The 21460-nt window shown below is 44.4% G+C and overlaps 3 protein-coding genes across 4 annotated transcripts in view; all 3 read right to left on the bottom strand.

Moving 5' to 3' along the window:
* hdc (histidine decarboxylase) overlaps positions 1-6872 on the bottom strand; it is a 19600-nt gene extending 12728 nt beyond the window's left edge. Inside the window, exons 1-4 of the mRNA XM_067419899.1 lie at positions 6677-6872; positions 6103-6275; positions 4080-4193; positions 3851-3973 (exon numbers count right to left, since the gene is read on the bottom strand). Coding sequence (XP_067276000.1) covers positions 3851-3973; positions 4080-4193; positions 6103-6275; positions 6677-6704 — 438 coding nt within the window. The 5' untranslated portion in view covers positions 6705-6872. The remainder of the gene's footprint in view (positions 1-3850; positions 3974-4079; positions 4194-6102; positions 6276-6676) is intronic.
* A 918-nt stretch (positions 6873-7790) lies between these two features.
* The window catches only part of trpm7 (transient receptor potential cation channel, subfamily M, member 7), a 109628-nt gene continuing 95958 nt past the window's right edge, over positions 7791-21460 (bottom strand). Inside the window, exon 11 of the mRNA XM_067419172.1 lies at positions 7791-8699. Coding sequence (XP_067275273.1) covers positions 8603-8699 — 97 coding nt within the window. The 3' untranslated portion in view covers positions 7791-8602. The remainder of the gene's footprint in view (positions 8700-21460) is intronic.
* Positions 10975-21145, bottom strand: gabpb1 (GA binding protein transcription factor subunit beta 1). 2 transcript variants are annotated; one of them, XM_067419212.1, is made up of 8 exons: positions 20989-21145; positions 17071-17178; positions 16669-16839; positions 15988-16182; positions 14940-15078; positions 14052-14219; positions 12597-12745; positions 10975-11391 (listed from the first exon to the last, which is right to left on the bottom strand). In XM_067419212.1, exons 2-8 carry the CDS (start codon positions 17176-17178, stop codon positions 11242-11244), a joined length of 1080 nt encoding a protein of 359 aa, XP_067275313.1. In that variant the 5' UTR covers positions 20989-21145; the 3' UTR covers positions 10975-11241. The 2 variants fall into 2 exon arrangements, with proteins under 2 accessions (XP_067275313.1, XP_067275314.1); XM_067419213.1 differs by having other exon boundaries at positions 16669-16836; positions 20989-21144.

Consider the following 21460-nt stretch of genomic DNA (forward strand, 5'->3'; position numbering starts at 1 on the left):
ATAGTGATCTGGCCTGTGTTGTGTGTGTTTGTGTTGTGTTGTGTTGTGTGTGTTTGTGTATCTGCAGGATGCCTCCTCCATTGCTCTGCGGATGATGGTGTAAATAGTGATCTGGCCTGTGTTGTGTGTGTTTGTGTTGTGTGTGTTTGTGTTAGTGTTGTGTGTGTTTGTGTTGTGTGTTTGTGTACCTGCAGGATGCCCCCTCCGTTGCTCTGCGGATGATGGTGTAAATAGTGATCTGGCCTGTGTTGTGTGTGTTTGTGTGTTGTGTGTGTTAGTGTTGTGTGTTTGTGTACCTGCAGGATGCCTCCTCCATTGCTCTGCGGATGATGGTGTAAATAGTGATCTGGCCTGTGTTGTGTGTGTTTGTGTTGTGTGTGTTGTGTGTTTGTGTACCTGCAGGATGCCTCCTCCGTTGCTCTGCGGATGATGGTGTAAATAGTGATATGGCCTGTGTTGTGTGTGTTGTGTTGTGTGTGTTTGTGTTGTGTTGTGTTGTGTGTGTTTGTGTACCTGTAGGATGCCTCCTCCATTGCTCTGCGGATGATGGTGTAAATAGTGATCTGGCCTGTGTTGTGTGTGTTTGTGTTGTGTTGTGTTGTGTGTGTTTGTGTATCTGCAGGATTCCTCCTCCATTGCTCTGCGGATGATGGTGTAAATAGTGATCTGGCCTGTGTTGTGTGTGTTGTGTTGTGTTGTGTGTGTTTGTGTTGTGTGTGTTTGTGTTAGTGTTGTGTGTGTTTGTGTTGTGTGTTTGTGTACCTGCAGGATGCCTCCTCCATTGCTCTGCGGATGATGGTGTAAATAGTGATCTGGCCTGTGTTGTGTGTGTTTGTGTTGTGTGCGTTTGTGTTGTGTGTTTGTGTACCTGCAGGATGCCTCCTCTGTTGCTCTGCGGATGATGGTGTAAATAGTGATCTGGCCTGTGTTGTGTGTGTTGTTTGTGTGTGTGTTGTGTGTTTGTGTACCTGCAGGATGCCTCCTCCATTGCTCTGCGGATGATGGTGTAAATAGTGATCTGGCGGGTTTTGTGTGTGTTTGTGTTGTGTGTGTTTGTGTTGTGTGTGTGTGTTGTGTGTTTGTGTACCTGCAGGATGCCTCCTCCGTTGCTCTGCGGATGATGGTGTAAATAGTGATCTGGCCTGTGTTGTGTGTGTTTGTGTTGTGTGTGTTTGTGTTGTGTGTTTGTGTACCTGCAGGATGCCTCCTCTGTTGCTCTGCGGATGATGGTGTAAATAGTGATCTGGCCTGTGTTGTGTGTGTTGTGTGTGTTTGTGTTGTGTGTTTGTGTACCTGCAGGATGCCTCCTCTGTTGCTCTGCGGATGATGGTGTAAATAGTGATCTGGCCTGTGTTGTGTGTGTTGTGTGTGTTTGTGTACCTGCAGGATGCCTCCTCTGTTGCTCTGCGGATGATGGTGTAAATAGTGATCTGGCCTGTGTTGTGTGTGTTTGTGTTGTGTGTGTTGTGTGTGTTTGTGTTGTGTGTTTGTGTACCTGCAGGATGCCTCCTCTGTTGCTCTGCGGATGATGGTGTAAATAGTGATCTGGCCTGTGTTGTGTGTGTTTGTGTTGTGTGTTTGTGTACCTGCAGGATGCCTCCTCCATTGCTCTGCGGATGATGGTGTAAATAGTGATCTGGCCTGTGTTGTGTGTGTTGTGTGTGTTTGTGTTGTGTGTGTTGTGTGTGTTTGTGTACCTGCAGGATGCCTCCTCTGTTGCTCTGCGGATGATGGTGTAAATAGTGATCTGGCCTGTGTTGTGTGTGTTTGTGTTGTGTGTGTTGTGTGTGTTTGTGTTGTGTGTTTGTGTACCTGCAGGATGCCTCCTCTGTTGCTCTGCGGATGATGGTGTAAATAGTGATCTGGCCTGTGTTGTGTGTGTTTGTGTTGTGTGTTTGTGTACCTGCAGGATGCCTCCTCCATTGCTCTGCGGATGATGGTGTAAATAGTGATCTGGCCTGTGTTGTGTGTGTTGTGTGTGTTTGTGTTGTGTGTGTTTGTGTTGTGTGTTTGTGTACCTCCAGGATGCCTCCTCCGTTGCTCTGCGGATGATGGTGTAAATAGTGATCTGGCCGGTGTTGTGTGTGTTGTGTGTGTTTGTGTTGTGTGTGTGTGTGTTGTGTGTTTGTGTACCTGCAGGATGCCTCCTCTGTTGCTCTGCGGATGATGGTGTAAATAGTGATCTGGCCTGTGTTGTGTGTGTTTGTGTTGTGTGTTTGTGTACCTGCAGGATGCCTCCTCCATTGCTCTGCGGATGATGGTGTAAATAGTGATCTGGCCTGTGTTGTGTGTGTTTGTGTTGTGTGTGTTGTGTGTGTTTGTGTTGTGTGTTTGTGTACCTGCAGGATGCCTCCTCCATTGCTCTGCGGATGATGGTGTAAATAGTGATCTGGCCTGTGCTGTGTGTGTTTGTGTTGTGTGTGTGTGTGTTGTGTGTTTGTGTACCTGCAGGATGCCTCCTCTGTTGCTCTGCGGATGATGGTGTAAATAGTGATCTGGCCTGTGTTGTGTGTGTTTGTGTTGTGTGTGTTTGTGTTGTGTGTTTGTGTACCTGCAAGATGCCTCCTCCGTTGCTCTGCGGATGATGGTGTAAATAGTGATCTGGCCTGTGTTGTGTGTGTTGTGTTGTGTGTGTTTGTGTTGTGTGTGTTGTGTGTGTGTGTGTGTTGTGTGTTTGTGTACCTGCAGGATGCCTCCTCCATTGCTCTGCGGATGATGGTGTAAATAGTGATCTGGCCTGTGTTGTGTGTGTTTGTGTTGTGTGGGTTTGTGTTGTGTGTGTGTGTGTTGTGTGTTTGTGTACCTGCAGGATGCCTCCTCCGTTGCTCTGCGGATGATGGTGTAAATAGTGATCTGGCCTGTGTTGTGTGTGTTGTGTGTTTGTGAACCTGCAGGATGCCTCCTCCATTGCTCTGCGGATGATGGTGTAAATAGTGATCTGGCCTGTGTTGTGTGTGTTTGTGTTGTGTGTTTGTGTACCTGCAGGATGCCTCCTCCATTGCTCTGCGGATGATGGTGTAAATAGTGATCTGGCCTGTGTTGTGTGTGTTTGTGTTGTGTGTGTGTTGTGTGTTTGTGTACCTGCAGGATGCCTCCTCTGTTGCTCTGCGGATGATGGTGTAAATAGTGATCTGGCCTGTGTTGTGTGTGTTTGTGTTGTGTGTGTTTGTGTTGTGTGTTTGTGTACCTGCAGGATGCCTCCTCCGTTGCTCTGCGGATGATGGTGTAAATAGTGATCTGGCCTGTGTTGTCTGTGTTGTGTTGTGTGTGTTTGTGTTGTGTGTGTTGTGTGTGTTGTGTGTTTGTGTACCTGCAGGATGCCTCCTCCATTGCTCTGCGGATGATGGTGTAAATAGTGATCTGGCCTGTGTTGTGTGTGTTTGTGTTGTGTGGGTTTGTGTTGTGTGTGTTGTGTGTGTGTGTTGTGTGTTTGTGTACCTGCAGGATGCCTCCTCCGTTGCTCTGCGGATGATGGTGTAAATAGTGATCTGGCCTGTGTTGTGTGTGTTTGTGTTTTGTGTGTTTGTGTTGTGTGTGTGTTGTGTGTTTGTGTACCTGCAGGATGCCTCCTCCGTTGCTCTACGGATGATGGTGTAAATAGTGATCTGGCCTGTGTTGTGTGTGTTTGTGTTGTGTTTGTGTACCTGCAGGATGCCTCCTCCATTGCTCTGCGGATGATGGTGTAAATAGTGATCTGGCCTGTGTTGTGTGTGTTTGTGTTTTGTGTGTTTGTGTTGTGTGTGTGTTGTGTGTTTGTGTACCTGCAGGATGCCTCCTCCGTTGCTCTGCGGATGATGGTGTAAATAGTGATCTGGCCTGTGTTGTGTGTGTTTATGTTGTGTTTGTGTACCTGCAGGATGCCTCCTCCATTGCTCTGCGGATGATGGTGTAAATAGTGATCTGGCAAGCCGAGTGCTTTACACAGCCAGTCTAACACACACATCTCCAGCTCCGTGCACGCTGGACTTGAGGCCTGCAGAACACACACATGCTTCAACATAATGCATAAGGCTGACATAGAGTGAGTGTGCATGAGCGTGAGTGTGTGTGTGAGTGTGAGTGTGAGTGTGTTGTATTACCCAGGTGAAGCCGAGGCAGTTAATGGCATCTGCCAGCATGTCTCCCAGCAGAGACGGCCATGAGGTGAGTGCAGGGAAATACGCGTGCATGTGGGGACTCTGCCAATGAACCACCTACAGGACACACAGCAGACAGACAGGCATCAATAACACACACACACACACACACACACACACAGACAGGCAGAGAGACAGACAGGCGACAGACAGACAGACAGACAGACAGACAGACAGACTGGCGACAGACAGATGGACAAACATGCGACAGAAAGACAGACAGACAGGCAGACGGACACACAGACAGACACACACACACACACACACACACACACACAGACAGACAGGCATCAATAACACACACACACACACACACACAGACACACAGACAGACACACACACACACACACACACAGACAGGCAGAGAGACAGACAGGCGACAGACAGACAGACAGACAGACAGACTGGCGACAGACAGATGGACAAACATGCGACAGAAAGACAGACAGACAGGCAGACGGACACACAGACAGACACACACACACACACACACAGACAGACAGGCAGAGAGACAGATAGGCGACAGACAGACAGACAGACTGGCGACAGACAGATGGACAAACATGCGACAGACAGACAGGCAGACGGACACACAGACAGACAGACAGACACACAGCCAGATAGACAGACACTTAGTCAGACAGACAGACAGGCGACAGACAGACAGAAGGACGGACACACAGACAGACGGACAGACACACAGCCAGATAGACAGACACTTAGTCAGACAGACAGACAGGCGACAGACAGACAGAAGGACAGACAGGCAAAAGACAGACTGCCTGTCTGAAACAGACAGAAAGACAGGCAGACAGTAAGACAGACAGACAGTGAGACAGGCAGACAGAAGGACGGACAGGCGAGAGACAAACAGACAGGCAGTGAGACAGACAGAAAGACAGGCAGACAGTAAGACAGACAGACAGTAGGACAGGCAGACAGAGACAGACAGGCAGTGAGACAGGCAGACAGTGAGACAGACAGTGAGACAGACAAGAGGTGAGACAGACAGACAGTGAGACAGACAGGTTATGAGACAGGAAGTTATTCAGACAGACAGTGAGACAGGCAAACAGTAAGACAGACAGACAGACAGTGAGACAGTCACAGTAATACAGACAGGCAGTGAGACAGGTAGACAGACAGGCAGGCAGTGAGACAGGCAGACAGTAAGACAGACAGACAAGCAGTGAAACAGGTAGACAGCGAGACATGCAGTAAGACAGGCAGAGAGACAGGCTGTAAGACAGGCAGGCAGGCAGGCAGACAGACAGGCAGTGAGACAGACAGAGAGACAGGCTGTGAGACAGGCAGGCAGGCAGATAGACAGTGAGACAGACAGAGAGACAGGTTGCGAGACAGGCAGGCAGGCAGACAGACAGACAGGCAGTGAGACAGGCAGGCAGTGAGACAGACAGGCAGTGAGACAGGCAGGCAGGCAGACAGACAGACAATGAGACAGGCAGTGAGACAGGCAGGCAGTGAGACAGGCAGACAGGCAGTGAGACAGGCTGTGAGATAGGCAGGCAGGCAGACAGACAGACAGGCAGTGAGACAGGCAGGCAGGCAGACAGACAGACAGACAATGAGACAGGCAGTGAGACAGACAGGCAGTGAGACAGGCAGGCAGACAGACAGACCAGCAGTGAGACAGGCAGACAAACAGACAGACAGTGAGATACAGTGAGATAGACAGACAAGCAGTGAGACAGGCAGACAGTTAGACAGACAGACAGGCAGGCAGACAGTGAGACAGACAGACAGGCAGTGAGACAGGCAGGCAGGCAGACAGACAGACAACGAGACAGGCAGCAAGACAGGCAGACAGACAGGCAGGCAGGCAAACAGACCGACAGTGAGACAGGCAGACAAACAGACAGACAGTGAGACAGGCAAACAGTGAGATAGACAGACAAGCAGTGAGACAGGCAGACAGTGAGACAGACAGACAGAAGGACAGACAGACCCCGGGCATGATGATGTCCTCCACGTCCTTCATGATGCGGCTCCAGTCCTCCGGCTCATACGGAGCACAGCTGGGCAGAAGAGGACGCATGAACCCCGGCTGAACATCTGGAACAACCCTCCGCTCACGGATCCCAGTCAGATACTGCTGTATGAAATCCACCATCTCCTTCCCTACACACACACACACACACATTCTGCATTTTTACTTTCTCATAAAAACTCCTCCTGTGTGATTTATAAGCCTTTTGTAAAGTGGGGCCATGGGTAATGTCCTCATATTTCACCCTCTCCTGTAATACCTGTGTCATACCCATGGCATTATACACCCCCCTCCCACACAAACAGAACAACACAAAACAACAGATGAACAATAGAAGAGCACCAACACACATATTGCAGCAGAACATACTTTAATATAAAGTCAATGTAATGCAACAAATTGACCTTACAGTACTTCAGGAGATAACGAGAGCATACAGACAGCTGATGAGTCCCACACGTCCGTCATCTAGAGCAAGAGCTGAAACACAAACGCAAACCCAATCCTGTCTAACCATCAGAGCCAGCTTTACCTCTGCGGTTATATTCCTGCTCCTGCATCCCGTCCGTCAGAGATCAGCCGTGTGTGAGTCGCTCCGCTCTCTCGCGCTCTTATAGGCGCTGACACACACACACACACACACACACACACACACACACACACACACACACACACACACACACACACACACACACACACACACACACACACACACACACACACACACACACACACACACACACACACACACAGCCCCTAAACCTACCCATCACACACACACACGTTGGTCTATGTGGTTTACAGGGACTCTCCATAGGCGTAATGGTTTTTATACTGTACAAACCGTATTATCTATCCCCTTACACTGCCCCTAAACCTACCCATCACACACACACAGCCCGTAACCCTACCCATCACACACACACACACACACACACACACAGCCCCTAAACCTACCCATCACAGGAAACATTCTGCATTTTTACTTTCTCCAAAAAAACATAATTTAGTATGTTTTTAAGGCCATTTGAATTATGAGGACATTTGATATGTCCTCATAAACCACATTTATAGTGTAATACCAGTGTAATACCCATGTAGTTATACAAATTTGTGTCCTCATAAACCACATAAACAGGCTCACACACACACACACACACACACACATTCTGCATTTTTACTTTCTCATAAAAACTCCTCCTGTGTGATTTATAAGCCTTTTGTAAAGTGGGGCCATGGGTAATGTCCTCATATTTCACCCTCTCCTGTAATACCTGTGTCATACCCATGGCATTATACACATTTGTGTCCTCATATGTCACAAAAACAAGCACACACACACACACACACACTAACTCACAAAGACACCATTGATTCAGGCTGAGCGTGAGCGAGCGAGATCTGGACCGTCTAACACACACTGCAAAAATATATAATTTATTCCCAGAATTCCCCCCCCCCCCCCCCCTTTTATGATATTTGTCCCCAGAAAACAAGCAAACATATCTCATATCATTTTACTGATCTAGTAAATGCATCTTGATTTAAGAATTCTTAGATATTTAGACTGGAAACAAGACAAAAATACTGAGTAAGAAGAGTGTTTTCTGCAGTGCGGAGACGCTGGAATACTGTCGGCTGCTCTGAACCTTTTATTGAGCATGAATGTGTGTGAGATCAGTGCTGGAGAATCAACATCCATTCAGTCGGTCTTAAAAATAAGAATCTTTATGACAGAAATACTTAAAAATGCATCACAAATGACAGACGGGAGGAGGTTATAAACACAGGAGACGAGCGTTTGATTATTTACACACATGATCATTAAAGCATTATCACAATATTACACAGATAAACGCTCCTGTGGGTCAGAATCGAACCCGCGTCGGCCACAGGAGCGCCAGGCGTGAGAAAAATAATCCTATTTCTGATTGGGACGGAAACAAGAAACAAGACTTCAATCAGAAATCAGATTATTTTTCTCACCCCATTGGCAGATCATTTTGCCTGTTTTAAGCAAAAACTCTCTTCATTTAGATTTTATTTTCAACTAAACAAGAAAAAATATCTCATGTCGTTTTACTGATCTAGTAAATGCATCTTGATTTAAGAATTGTTAGATATTTAGACTGAAACAAGACAAAGTTACTGAGTAAGAAGAGTGTTTTTTGCAGTGTATGAAGGCAAGAATGGCTGGGAGCAACAACAAAAAAATCACTAATGTAATCACTTTCAAAGTGAGTTAAAGGGTTAGTTCAGCCAAAACTGAACCTTCTGTCATTAACTCCTCTCCCTAATGTCGCTCCACACCCGTAAGACCTCCGCTCATCTTCACACACAGTTTAAGATATTTTATATTTAGTCCGAGAGCGTATGCAAGTGTATGCACACTATACTGTCCATGTCCAGAAAGGGAATAAAAACATCATCACAGTAGTCCATATGAGACATCAGTGGGTTAATTAGAGTCTCTTGAAGCATCCAAAATACATTTGGGTCCAAAAATAACAAAAACTACGACTTTATTCAGCATTGGCTTCTCTTCCGCGTTTGTGTTCAATCCTCAACTAAAGATTCAAACGGTGATGAGTCAGCGAATCGACTCATGATTCGGATCGCCAGTGTCTCGTGGTTTCAGCAGTTTGACACGCGATCCGAATCATGAATCAACTGATTCATAACCGTTTGAATCTTTATTTGAGGTCTGACGGGTGTGGAGCGACATTAGGGAGAGGAGTTAATGACAGAAGGTTCAGTTTTGGCTGAACTAACCCTTTAATTGCTTATCACTTTTAACCAATAGGTGGCCCTGTGACCAAACTGAGGGTCAGTGTGAGCAGACAGTAACACACACACACACACACACACACACGGTTTGGAGAGATACAGCTCCGAATCAGCTTGGCACCAATATTTAATTGCGTTGATGTAGAAATGCTGGAGCGCAGGACTGACTGCTATCATTATTCTCTATCAACACCAATCTCATCATCAGTTCCGGCCAATGTCCCGATGACACACACAGAGTTTGGTAATGATATGCTAATGCATGCGTAAATTACAGCATTTCTAACATTAAATAGTTGACATGCGGTAATCATTTAAAATCAGTGTTGCACTGAAGTAAAAGAGACTTAATGAGCTTTGGGGAAACTGTAATCATACAGCAGTGAGTGATGATTAGAGATGATTAGTGATGATTAGGGACGCAGCGGTACCGTTAGTCCACGGTTCAACACACACCTCGGTTTACGCTTCGGGTTTTTGCTCTTCTATTCTTAAGCGACAGGAACAGAAAGAGGTTAAGGAGAAAATGTTTTTATTGTAATACTCTTTCTTTACTAAGACTTTAAAAACCTTACTTAAACTTAACTTTACTTAAAAAAAAAAAAAACACATTCCTGGTGTATTGTATGATATAAAATAAATAAATATATATAAAGATGTACAGTGGCAGCTCAGAGATGTACAGCAGCATTTAAGTAGGAAATTGAATGAATGAATAAATGTAGGCTAAAATTAAAACTTCGATATACAACATTTGACTGAAAGCTACTGTATTAAAGTGTTTTTTTTTTAATTATTCAAGAGCAGTGAGTGATTTTCTCTCTGTCTTTTGTTGTTTTACGAACATCATTTTAGAGCGAACTGTCCCTTTAAGGACAAGTGTTAAGTATAGGCTGTGCTACTGTCACTTTAAGACCTGCTCATCTCACACACACACACACACAACTTTACTTTCACTTTAAACATAACCGACTGTGTTTATATATGTTAACTGTGTGTGTGTATTTGACAGTATTAGCGCAGTAAGACGACTTAGTCCAGTAATCGCGTGTGTGTGACAGGCTTTAGTGCGCTCAGCGGATGTTAAACGGCAAGGCTTTTAAACGCGGCTAAACCACGCCTAACTTTAGTGCATATGATTAGATATTTGCTCATATCAGCGCGTAGACTCACAGACTCACTCAATCGAGCCGAAATAAACGGAGAGAAATATTTAAAACGGAGAGAAATATTTAAAACGGAGAGAAATAGAAATAATTAATTAAATGCAAAACCGAAAACTGAACCGTGACTGCCGTACCGAACGGCTCCAGTACTGTGGCATCCCTAATGACGACATGAACTTAAAGGCCCCGTTCTTCGCGATTCCATCTTTCAGACTTTAGTTAGTGTGAAGTGTTGCTGTTAGAGCATAAATAATACCTGTAAAATTATAAAGCTCAGAGTTCAATGCCAAGCCAGATATTTTATTTAACAGAAGTTCCCTTTCAAAGCCGACAGCGAGCGGCCGGTCTGGGCTACACCGCTGCACTTCCTGCTGTGATGACGTCACTAGAACCGTTTGCTGACTAAAGCTCCGCCCACAAGAACACGCAGAATAGGGGGCGTGGTCTCGTTGCTCTCCCGCGTGGAGAAGAGAGCGCATTCAGCACTTGCATCGCCCCGTTATGGTAAGAGGCGGGACCTTTCCGGGCAGAGTGCGCTAAGCTGCTGTCCAATCACAACACGGGAAGCGCTGGCCCAATCAGAACTCGTTACGTGTTTCTGAAGGAGGGACTTCAGAGAACAAGGAAATCATCAGGCCGTGTTTAGGACAGAGGAAACAGCGCTGGACAGATAAGACAACGGTGTGATAAATACTGTGTTTGTTTACACGCGAAACACGAACTCATGTTATATTGCACACTGTAAACATAATCAACGCTTCGAAAACACGCGGAGAACGGGACCTTTAAACATTATTAGCATAAACATGAGTGCAACTTAGGACAGTTGGTGGCGCTAGAGGAAACGAGACGGGGTGTGAGAGACAAGGTGTGTGTGTGTGTGTGATGGGGTGTGTGTGATGGGGTGTGTGAGAGACGGTGTGTGTGTGAGACGGTGTGTGAGAGATGGTGTGTGTGACACGGTGTGTGTGTGAGAGACGGTCCTCTGTCTGCGTGCCAAAGTTCATCATTTTCCTGGAAGCGGTTCTCAATCGACTGAAGAAGAACACTAATGGACACACACCTTCAGTGCATGACAATCATTCAGTCACAGAAAGCACAGTGGCTTCATCAGTGTGTGTGTGTGTGTGTGTGTGTGTGAGGTTCATGAGGCCTTCTTGGCGCTCTGCCGTGTAATGGCCTCCAGCTTCTGTCTGTACGCTTCTGCTTCCTGTTCCTTCTTCAGGAACTGTTGTCTGTATCTCTGCGCCTCACGGTTCGCCTCCTCCAGCTGCTTCAGAAGAGCCACTTTCTCCTGTCACACGCACACACACACACACACACACACACACACACACACACACACACACACATTTGTTTTTGTGAATTGAGGGGACTCTCCATAGGCGTAATGGTTTTTATACTGTACAAACTGTATTTTCTATCCCCTTACACTGCCCCTAAACCTACCCATCACACACACACACACACACACACACACACACACACACACACACACACACACACACACACACACACACAGCCCCTAAACCTACCCATCACACACACACACAAACACACACACTGCCCCTAAACCTACCCATCACACACACACACACTGCCCCTAAACCTACCCAACACACACACACACACACACTGCCCCTAAATCTACCCAACACACACACTGCCCCTAAACCTACCCATCACACACACACACACACACACACACACACACACACACACACACACACACACACACACACACACACACACACTTCCCCTAAACTTACCCATCACAGGAAACATTCTGCATTTTTACATTTTCTAAAAAACATAATTTCGTATTTTTATAAATTCATTTACATTGTGGGGACATTTGGTCAATGTAATATAAAAATAATCTGATTTCTGATTGAAATCTTGTTTCTTGTTTCCGTCCCAAACAGAAATAAGAAATATTTTTAACAGAAATATTTTTCTCCCCCCATTTAAGCAAAAAACTCTCTTCATTTTGATTTTATTTTCAACTAAACAAGGACAAATATCTCATGTCGTTTTACTGATCTAGTAAATGCATCTTCATTTAAGAATATTTAGATATTTGGACTGAAACAAGACAAAACACTAAATAAGAAGAGCATTTTTTGCAGTGTAATGTGTGTGTGTGAGGGATTGTGGGACGCTGTGTGTGTGTGAGGGATTGTGGGACGCTGTGTGTGTGAGGGATTGTGGGACGCTGTGTGTGTGAGGGATTGTGGGACGCTGTGTGTGTGTGAGGAATTGTGGGACGCTGTGTGTGTGTGAGGGATTGTGGGACGCTGTGTGTGTGTGAGGGATTGTGGGACGCTGTGTGTGTGAGGGATTGTGGGACGCTGTGTGTGTGTGAGGGATTGTGGGACGCTGTGTGTGTGTGAGGGATTGTGGGACGCTGTGTGTGTGTGAGGAATTGTGGGACGCTATGTGTGTGTGAGGAATTGTGGGATGCTGTGTGTGTGAGGGATTGTGGGACGCGTGTCGCACCTGGAAGTCGTCCAGTGTTTGCTGGATCTGTAGGTCTTGTGTTTCTATCGTCTGATCCTCGTCCTCCTCCTTCACACGCTGACGTTTAACACACGGCTCGTCGCTAATCACCGTTTCCTCTGCGACCTCTGTGTCCGACACCGTCAGCACTGCAAGAACACACACACACAAACACACATTAGTAGGGGTGTAACGATACACTCGTGTCACGAATCGATATATCTCACAATACTGAACTAACAATACGATATACATCACGATACTAAACTAACGATACGATATACATCACGATACTAAACTAACGATACGATATACATCACGATACTAAACTAACGATACGATATACATCACGATACTAAACTAACGATACGATATACATCACGATACTAAACTAACGATACGTTATACATCACGATACTAAACTAACGATACGATATATATCATGATACTGAACTCACAATACGATATATATCACAATACTGAACTAACGATACGATATATATCACGATACTAAACTCACGATACGATATACATCACGATACTAAACTAACGATACGATATACATCACGATACTAAACTAACGATACGATATACATCACGATACTGAACTCACGATACGATATATATCATGATACTGAACTCACGACACGATATATATATCACGATACTGAACTCACGAAACGGTATATATCACGATACTGAACTCACGAAACGGTATATATCACGATACTGAACTCACGAAACGGTATATATCACGATACTGAACTCACGAAACGGTATATATCACGATACTGAACTCACGAAACGGTATATATCACGATACTGAACTCACGAAACGGTATATATCACGATACTGAACTCACGAAACGGTATATATCACAATACTGAACTCACGATACGGTATATATCACGATAGTGAACTCACGATACGATATATATCACAATACTGAACTCACGATACGATATATATCACAATACTGAACTCACGATACGATATATATCACAATACTGAACTCACGATACGATATATATCACGATAGTGAACTCACGATACGATATATATCACAATACTGAACTCACGATACGGTATATATCACAATACTGAACTCACGATACGATATATATCACAATACTGAACTCACGATACGATATATATCACAATACTGAACTCACGATACGATATATATCACAATACTGAACTCACGATACGGTATATATCACGATAGTGAACTCACGATACGATATATATCACAATACTGAACTCACGATACGGTATATATCACGATAGTGAACTCACGATACGATATATATCACAATACTGAACTCACGATACGATATATATCACAATACTGAACTCACGATACGATATATATCACAATACTGAACTCACGATACGATATACATCACGATAGTGAACCAGAATCCATATGGGTCATCTTTTCTAGTGTCACTCACCCTGCTGCCCGTCAGGCATGGTGACTATTATGGGCTGGCTGAGGCCTGTGCCCGTCTGCAAGTTGCCTAGCTGAATGCCGTCTGTTACTATGGTGATGACCTGCTGACCTCCGGAGCTCACGACCTGCTGTATGGCCCCATCCACCGTGTCTGCAGTGATGAGTTCGTCTTCAGAGAGAGAATATGATCAACATTTCCACTCAAACTACTTACTCTGAGCAGAACACCAGGCCCATTTCAGGCCCATCTCAGGCCTCAGAGCTTTGATGACGCTCTGTTTGTGCAAATTACAGCAATTTTCTTATGTGTAGGGCAAACGCACGTCATGTCAAGTGTGTGTCTGCACAAAGACCCTTTCATTGAGCTCACTGCACTGCAAAAAATGCTCTTCTTATTTAGATTTTTTGTCTTGTTTCCAGTCCAAATATCCTTAAATCAAGATGCATTTACTAGATCAGTAAAACGACAGGAGATATTTGTTCTTGTTTTGTTGAAAATAAAATCTAAATGAAGAGAGTTTTTGCTTAAAACAGGCAAAATGATCTGCCAATGGGGGGAGAAAAATAATCTGATTTCTGTTTGGGACGGAAACAAGAAACAAGATTTCAATCAGAAATCAGATTATTTTTCTCACCCCATTGGCAGATCATTTTGCCTGTTTTAAGCAAAAACTCTCTTCATTTAGATTTTATTTTCAACAAAACAAGAACAAATATCTCATGTCGTTTTACTGATCTAGTAAATGCATCTTGATTTAAGAATTGTTAGATATTTGGACTGAAACAAGACAAAAATACTGAGTAAGAAGAGCATTTTTTGCAGTGCATGTTTGTGTTTACACACAATATTGCCAAAGCATTATGACCATAGAAACCTGAGTCCGGTCACCTGTGGGTTTGCTGCCGTTTCCGGGCGAGACGAGCCCGAGGTTGACCATTCCTGCCGGCCCGATGATGAACTGCGGAGTGTGTATGGTCAGCGTGTCGGGACTCTCCGGGTTTGTGTTGATCTGGTTCTGCATCGCCACCTGATGCACAATAAACACACCAACTTTCATCTCCAATGATCCACACTGCAAAAAATGCTCTTCTTACTTAGTATTTTTGTCTTGTTTTGGGGAAAAATAACTCAAAATGAAGAGAGTTTTTGCTTAAAATAAGATAAATAATCTGCCAATGGGGTGAGAAAAATAATCTTGTTTTCTGTTTGAATTAATATTATTTTTCTCACCCCATTGGCAGATTATTTATCTTATTTTAAGCAAAAACTCTCTTCATTTTGAGTTATTTTCCCCAAAACAAGACAATTACTTTTGCTTGTCTAGTAAATACTTCTTGTTTTAAGAATTTTTTGATGTTTGGACTCGAAACAAGACAAAAATACTGAGTAAGAAGAGCATCTTTGCAGTGACTAGACTTTGGTCTGTGGATTCATCCAGTTAAGGAGAACATGTGGAATGTACACTATATGGCCAGAAGTATTGTGACGCCGCTCTATAGTTCAGGTGTTCAGTCTCTTCATGGCCACAGGTGTATAACTCCAGCTCTCGGCCTGCAGACGCTTCTACACACATTAGTGAAAGAATGGGTCGCTCTCAGGAGCTCAGTGAACTCAAGCGTGGGGCCGTGATAGGCTGACACCTGTGCAATAAGGCCATTCCTGACATTTCCTCACTACTAAATATTCCACGCTCAACTGTTAGTGGGATTAGAACAAAGAGGAAGCCATTGGGGACAACAGCAACTCAGCCACGAAGTGATTTTTTTAAATTACTGCTTTTGAGGTCCAAAAGGGATAGAAGGAGATAGGGAACTGAATCAAAGGCAGGGTGAGTAAAAGATGGCTTTGATTTCATTTCAGGGTGAAATATCCCTTTAATGCTTCACCAATACATTTTAGACAATTTCATGCTCCTGACTTTGTGGGATCAGTTTACCTGCAGGATCTCGGCCAGCTCGTGGCTGCTGTTGTCCAGTGCGATGTCCAGCGCGTTTTTGCAGAACTTGCTCTGCGAATGGACGTCGGCGCCGAAGCGCAGCAGGAGCTCCACCACATCTGAGTGCCTGTGCTCCACCGCCCAGTGCAGCGCGCTCATCTTCAGCATGTCCTTCGCATTCACATCCGCGCCGTGCTGAAGAAAACACACACCAATACGGACATTGTTGCTCCGCCGGATAATGAAAGGAGGCTCATTTTTGACCGTGAGGAGCACAAGTGTGACTATTTAACCTTTTCAAATCATGTCCATTTGTATTGCACTGCAAAAAATGCTCTTCTTACTCAGTAATTTCCTTGTTTTATTGAAATTAAAATCTAAATGAGTTTTTGCTTAAAACAGGCAAAATGATCTGCCAATGGGTTAAGAATAATAATCTTAATTCAGACAGAAAACAAGATTATTTTGCTTATTTGTTCCCAAAACAAGACAATACTTTTTACTTGTCTAGTAAATGCAGTGTAATGTAATAATTTTTAGTTATTTAGAGTAGAAACAAGATAAAAACACTAAGAAAGAAGAGCGTGTTTTGCAGTGTAGTTGCTGTGGGATGATGAAAGGACCCTTAGAGGTAAATTGGGGCGATCTGTGTGAGATGAAAGGCCTGAGCTCTGAGCTCACCTTCAGCAGCAGCTCCACGATGCGAGTGTGTCCCTCTGAGGCCGCCATATGCAGCGGCGTTCGGTCCACTTTAGTGCGGGCGTCTCGGCTCACTCCGGCCCGAAGCAGAACCTCTGTGGTGGAGTAATGGCCGAACTGGGCCGACAGGTGCAGCGGAGACGTGCCCAGCTGCTGACACACACACACACACACACACACACACACGTCTGGTTCACTATCTTTGTGAGGACTCACCATAGGTGTAATGGTTTTTATACTGTACAAACTGTAATAACTATCCCCATACACTGCCCCTAAACCTACCCATCACACACACGCACACACACACGCACACACACACGCACACACACACGCACGCACACACACACGCACACACACACGCACACACACACACACACTCACCCAGTCGGTGGTGAATGGAGCTCCGTTGGCCATCAGGATTCGGACCTCGTCGTCCTGACCGGCTCGAGCCGCTTCCAGGAGCTTCTTCCCCAAATCCACCAGAGACATCTGCAGTCAGAACACATGGCATGATAACTACACTCAACACACACACACACACACACACACACACACACACACACCTCTCTGAGCACCAAAACATGTTCCTGAGGGTCACCTGTGTCTTTAACTCATTATCTTCTTAAAGGGACACTCCACCGCTTCTTCATTTTAAACTGTTATTCCCTTAACTAAGGTGAAAAACTCATGGTGACATCCGACACACACACACACACACACACACTCATGGAGGTCTCTGAGTTTAAATACCTTGGTATTATATTAGATTCTAATTTAACTTTTAAAAAGCATGTTAAAAAGGTGGCTGATACCATTAGATATAATCTGGCTAACTTCATTTAACAACAGGCAGCTAAACTTTTTACGTATGCCATGATTTTTTCTCACATATCATATTGTTTTACAAGCTGGTCCCCAGCGAATGTGACAACTCTAGAAACCCTTTATAAGCAAACCTTAAACATATTAGATCAAAAACCTATTAGCTATCATCATTGCAATATTATTACTAAATATAATGTATTCAATTTTGATAGTTTTTTACATTACTTAGATGCCTGCCTTATTTTTAAATTGTACATGGACGTGCACCTCCACCCTGGGTGGATTTATACAGCAGAAGAGCAGTAGTGGCAGGGCAACGAGGGCAGCTACCGGGGGAGACTGTGCTGTCCCGTCTCCTCAGTACGGGCCTCAGATTACTGGAACTGCCTCCCGATGGAACGCAGAGAGAGCTCCAGCTATTTATCATTAAATTTACACTTAAGAAATGGATTAAAAACACTCAAAACTGTAATCATTAATAGCTGGTTTATCTTATCTTAGGTACTGCCCTTCTTTGTATTGTATTTATTATTATGTATCCATTTTGTTAAATTGTTTTACATGTGTTTTTTTGTATTTTTCTGTATTATGATGCTGTGTCTACCTGCCAAGGGACTACAGATGAACATTAGCTCTCTAGCTAACTCTGGCACATTTACATTTTGAGTGTTAAACAAAAAATGTTAATTAATGTGCATTGTCCCTTTCAAATAAACAATAAAAGATGATGACATAAAATAAAACGTGCCGCTTTTCTAAGCGGATTAAAAAGGAGAACTATAATGAATAGCACTTCTGGGAGTAAAAAAAAGTCCCGGCGGAATGATCCTCCCTAACCCCATATTGGCAGAACTGAGAGAGGGAGGGGGGATTTTTCAGCCGGGACTTTTTTACTGCGCTGAGTATCTTGATTGATTCATGATTCGGATCGCGTGTCAAACTGCTGAAACCACGAGTCATTGGCGATCCGAATCATGAGTCGATTCGCTGACTCATAACCGTTTGAATCTTTATTTGAGGATTGAACACAATGGCGGAAGAGAAGCCAATGCTGAATAAAGTCGTAGTTTTTGTTATTTTTGGACCCAAATGTATTTTGGATGCTTCAAGAGACTCTAATTAACCCACTGATGTCTCATATGGACTACTGTGATGATGTTTTTATTCCCTTTCTGGACATGGACAGTAGAGGTCTTCACGGGGCACCCGAGACCCGTGGACCCGGGATCCGACCCGGGACCCGTACGGGTTCGGGTCTATTTTTTAAATGGTCAGCCGGGTCGGGTCCTAATCTATTACTTCGGTTCCCGGGTCTGTTAATGTTGTAGCCTATGCAATATGTCAATCGGACTCGGAGAACACCTGGCCGTGAGAGTCAGCGCGGCTTGTGTGTTTTGTGTAACTTACAAATTGCTAAATTAGGATAAGAAAAGTGTGAGCCGGGAAATGAGGTTTAGAAATACACAACAACAACAAAAACACAAGCGCTCTCTCTCTCTCTCTCTCTCTCTCTCTCTCGCGCGCGCTCGCTCAGCCTTTTAGAAAGCGGGCAGATTTAATGCATGCGCGCGGTAATAATGTACTCAAGAATATATTTCAAATCAGCAACAAGACCTCAGGTAAACTGTCACATAAATGTTTTCTGTGATGCTCAAATTGCGTAAAAAAAGGCTCATATTTCAGGTTGCTCCAGCTGACGCGCGAGTGCAGTCTCAAGCGCGTGTCATGTTTCTATGGCAACCCGAGCTTCCGCAGACCGCAGTGACTGTAATGACTTTAAAAATAATATGAATGAACCGTCTTGTTTAATCTTAAAGTTCTGCTAGTCAGACTCAGAGAGATTATGGCAAATAAATAATGGTAACGCAAGCGGCCATGGCACTAAACGAGCAATAGTTATTAGTTCAAAAGGGCAAACAGTCAAAGTTATTATGCGAATTAACTCATAAATCCGTCACTGTGAAATAAAATTGACTTTTACAGCTGAAATGAGTGAATTAAGCATGCTTGGAGTTGGAACAATTAATGAGGAATATTGTAATACATCACAATCAAGGTACAAGGGAGACAACGGCTATATCGTTAGGTAGGCTGACTGAGACAAAGTTATTTTGCGCAGCTTGTTCATTAACTTGTTAACAGCAGTAACGTTATATTGTGTAATATGAGACAATCGGGTTCAGTCGCGTCTGTGTCTTCCCGGCGGGTTCGGTTCCAGCTATCAAATAATAGACGGGTCCATGTCGGTTCCGGGTAATATATTTTTGGCATTTTTCGGATCTGCACGGGTCCGGGTCCAGTTTTTGAAATAATGGACGGGTCCGGGTCGGGTCTGTGTTGAACATTGCGGGTCTCTTCGGGTTCGGGTGCGAATTTTTGGACCTGTGAAGACCTCTAATGGACAGTATAGTGTGCATACACTTGCATACGCTCTCGGACTAAATATAAAATATCTTAAACTGTGTGTGAAGATGAACGGAGGTCTGACGGGTGTGGAGCGACATTAGGGAGACGAGTTAATGACAGAAGCTTCAGTTTTGGCTGAACTAACCCTTTAAGTAGATCTCTGACTGTAGTACTTTTACAAGGAGTATCCTTTTCCTCAAGTACTGAAGGTGTGTACTCTGTCCGCCTCTGGTGGTGATAAAGTGTGAGTTTAACATGATTTTACTCTAGTATTACTATGTGTGTGTGTGTGTGTGTGTGTGTGTGATGGGTAGGTTTAGGGGCAGTGTGTGTGTGTGTGTGTGTGTGTGTGTGTGATGGGTAGGTTTAGGGGCAGTGTGTGTGTGTGTGTGTGTGATGGGTAGGTTTAGGGGCAGTGTGTGTGTGTGTGTGTGTGTGTGTGTGATGGGTAGGTTTAGGGGCAGTGTGTGTGTGTGTGTGTGATGGGTAGGTTTAGGGGCAGTGTGTGTGTGTGTGTGTGTGTGTGTGTGTGTGATGGGTAGGTTTAGGGGCAGTGTAAGGGGATATAAAATACAGTTTGTACAGTATAAAAACCATTACGCCTATGGAGAGTCCCATTTCACAAATATATTAATATTATACTATAGTATCACTGATGAGGATCTCTCATGTTTAGCTTCTAAATGAGCTTGAGCTATTTTTACAGCAGTCTCTCGGTTTTATAATTGTGCAGTTTGTTTTATTATATTCGGCGCTAGTTTTGATTTAATAGTAAACAAACGGCTAAACAACAGTTAGCCTGCTGTACACATCAGAGCATCAGAGCCCAATTTCACCAAACTAAACTCTTATATGATCTCAACTCTCGCAGCTGTTGTTCAGATGATAAAAACATGATCGTGATGATCGGTAAACATGACGCGTCGCCGGAGCGTCGCGCGCGCGGCCCGTTAACGCGATAAACAGGAAACCGCTGCTGTTCCGGAGGAAGAGGAAACATTAAAACACACAAACGCATCAACTTCCACATCCGGCGGACGCGATCACGCCGAATTGTGTGTTTCTTACCGTGCGTTCAGAACCGAATCCGACCGACACCGAGTCCCGCAAACACCGGAGATGTCAGTTAATAATACCGCTGCACGAGCACGAGCGCGAGCGCGAGCACACAACACACAAAACGCGGGAAATAATCAAATATAATCACGTTATCCACAGTCTGCAGCACAGAGGCCCCTGGATATATATTTCATATTATATTTATATCGATGTATATATTTGTGTGTTGTGTATTTGCTCGCGATTCCTTTATTTAAAAAATAAAAGTGTGCCAAAAGCAGAGTGAGCAGCGCGCATGCGCAGTACGGAGAGTCAGTCAGCTGACCAAACCCGAGCCCAATATTATGAGTTATAAGTTTTCATAACATCTTCTCCTCAGGAATATTCAGTTTATGAGACTGGATAGTAATAATAACACTCCAGTTCACACACAAGACACGACAGTGTCGAATGACGCAGAAATGAGTGTGTAATGAGTACT

This window comes from Pseudorasbora parva, chromosome 16 (genome assembly GCF_024679245.1).
Source record: "Pseudorasbora parva isolate DD20220531a chromosome 16, ASM2467924v1, whole genome shotgun sequence".
NCBI lineage: Eukaryota > Metazoa > Chordata > Actinopteri > Cypriniformes > Gobionidae > Pseudorasbora > Pseudorasbora parva.

Bases quoted from the DNA above. Each gene is read 5' to 3' on its own strand.
- gabpb1 (XM_067419212.1), bottom strand. From the start codon at position 17,178: ATGTCTCTGGTGGATTTGGGGAAGAAGCTCCTGGAAGCGGCTCGAGCC. The intron at 14,220-14,939 runs GTGACCGGACTC...CTCTCTCTGAAG, and splicing joins AAACGGCAGCAAACCCACAG to ACGAACTCATCACTGCAGAC. The intron at 11,392-12,596 runs GTGCGACACGCG...TGCGTGTGACAG, and splicing joins AAACACTGGACGACTTCCAG to GAGAAAGTGGCTCTTCTGAA.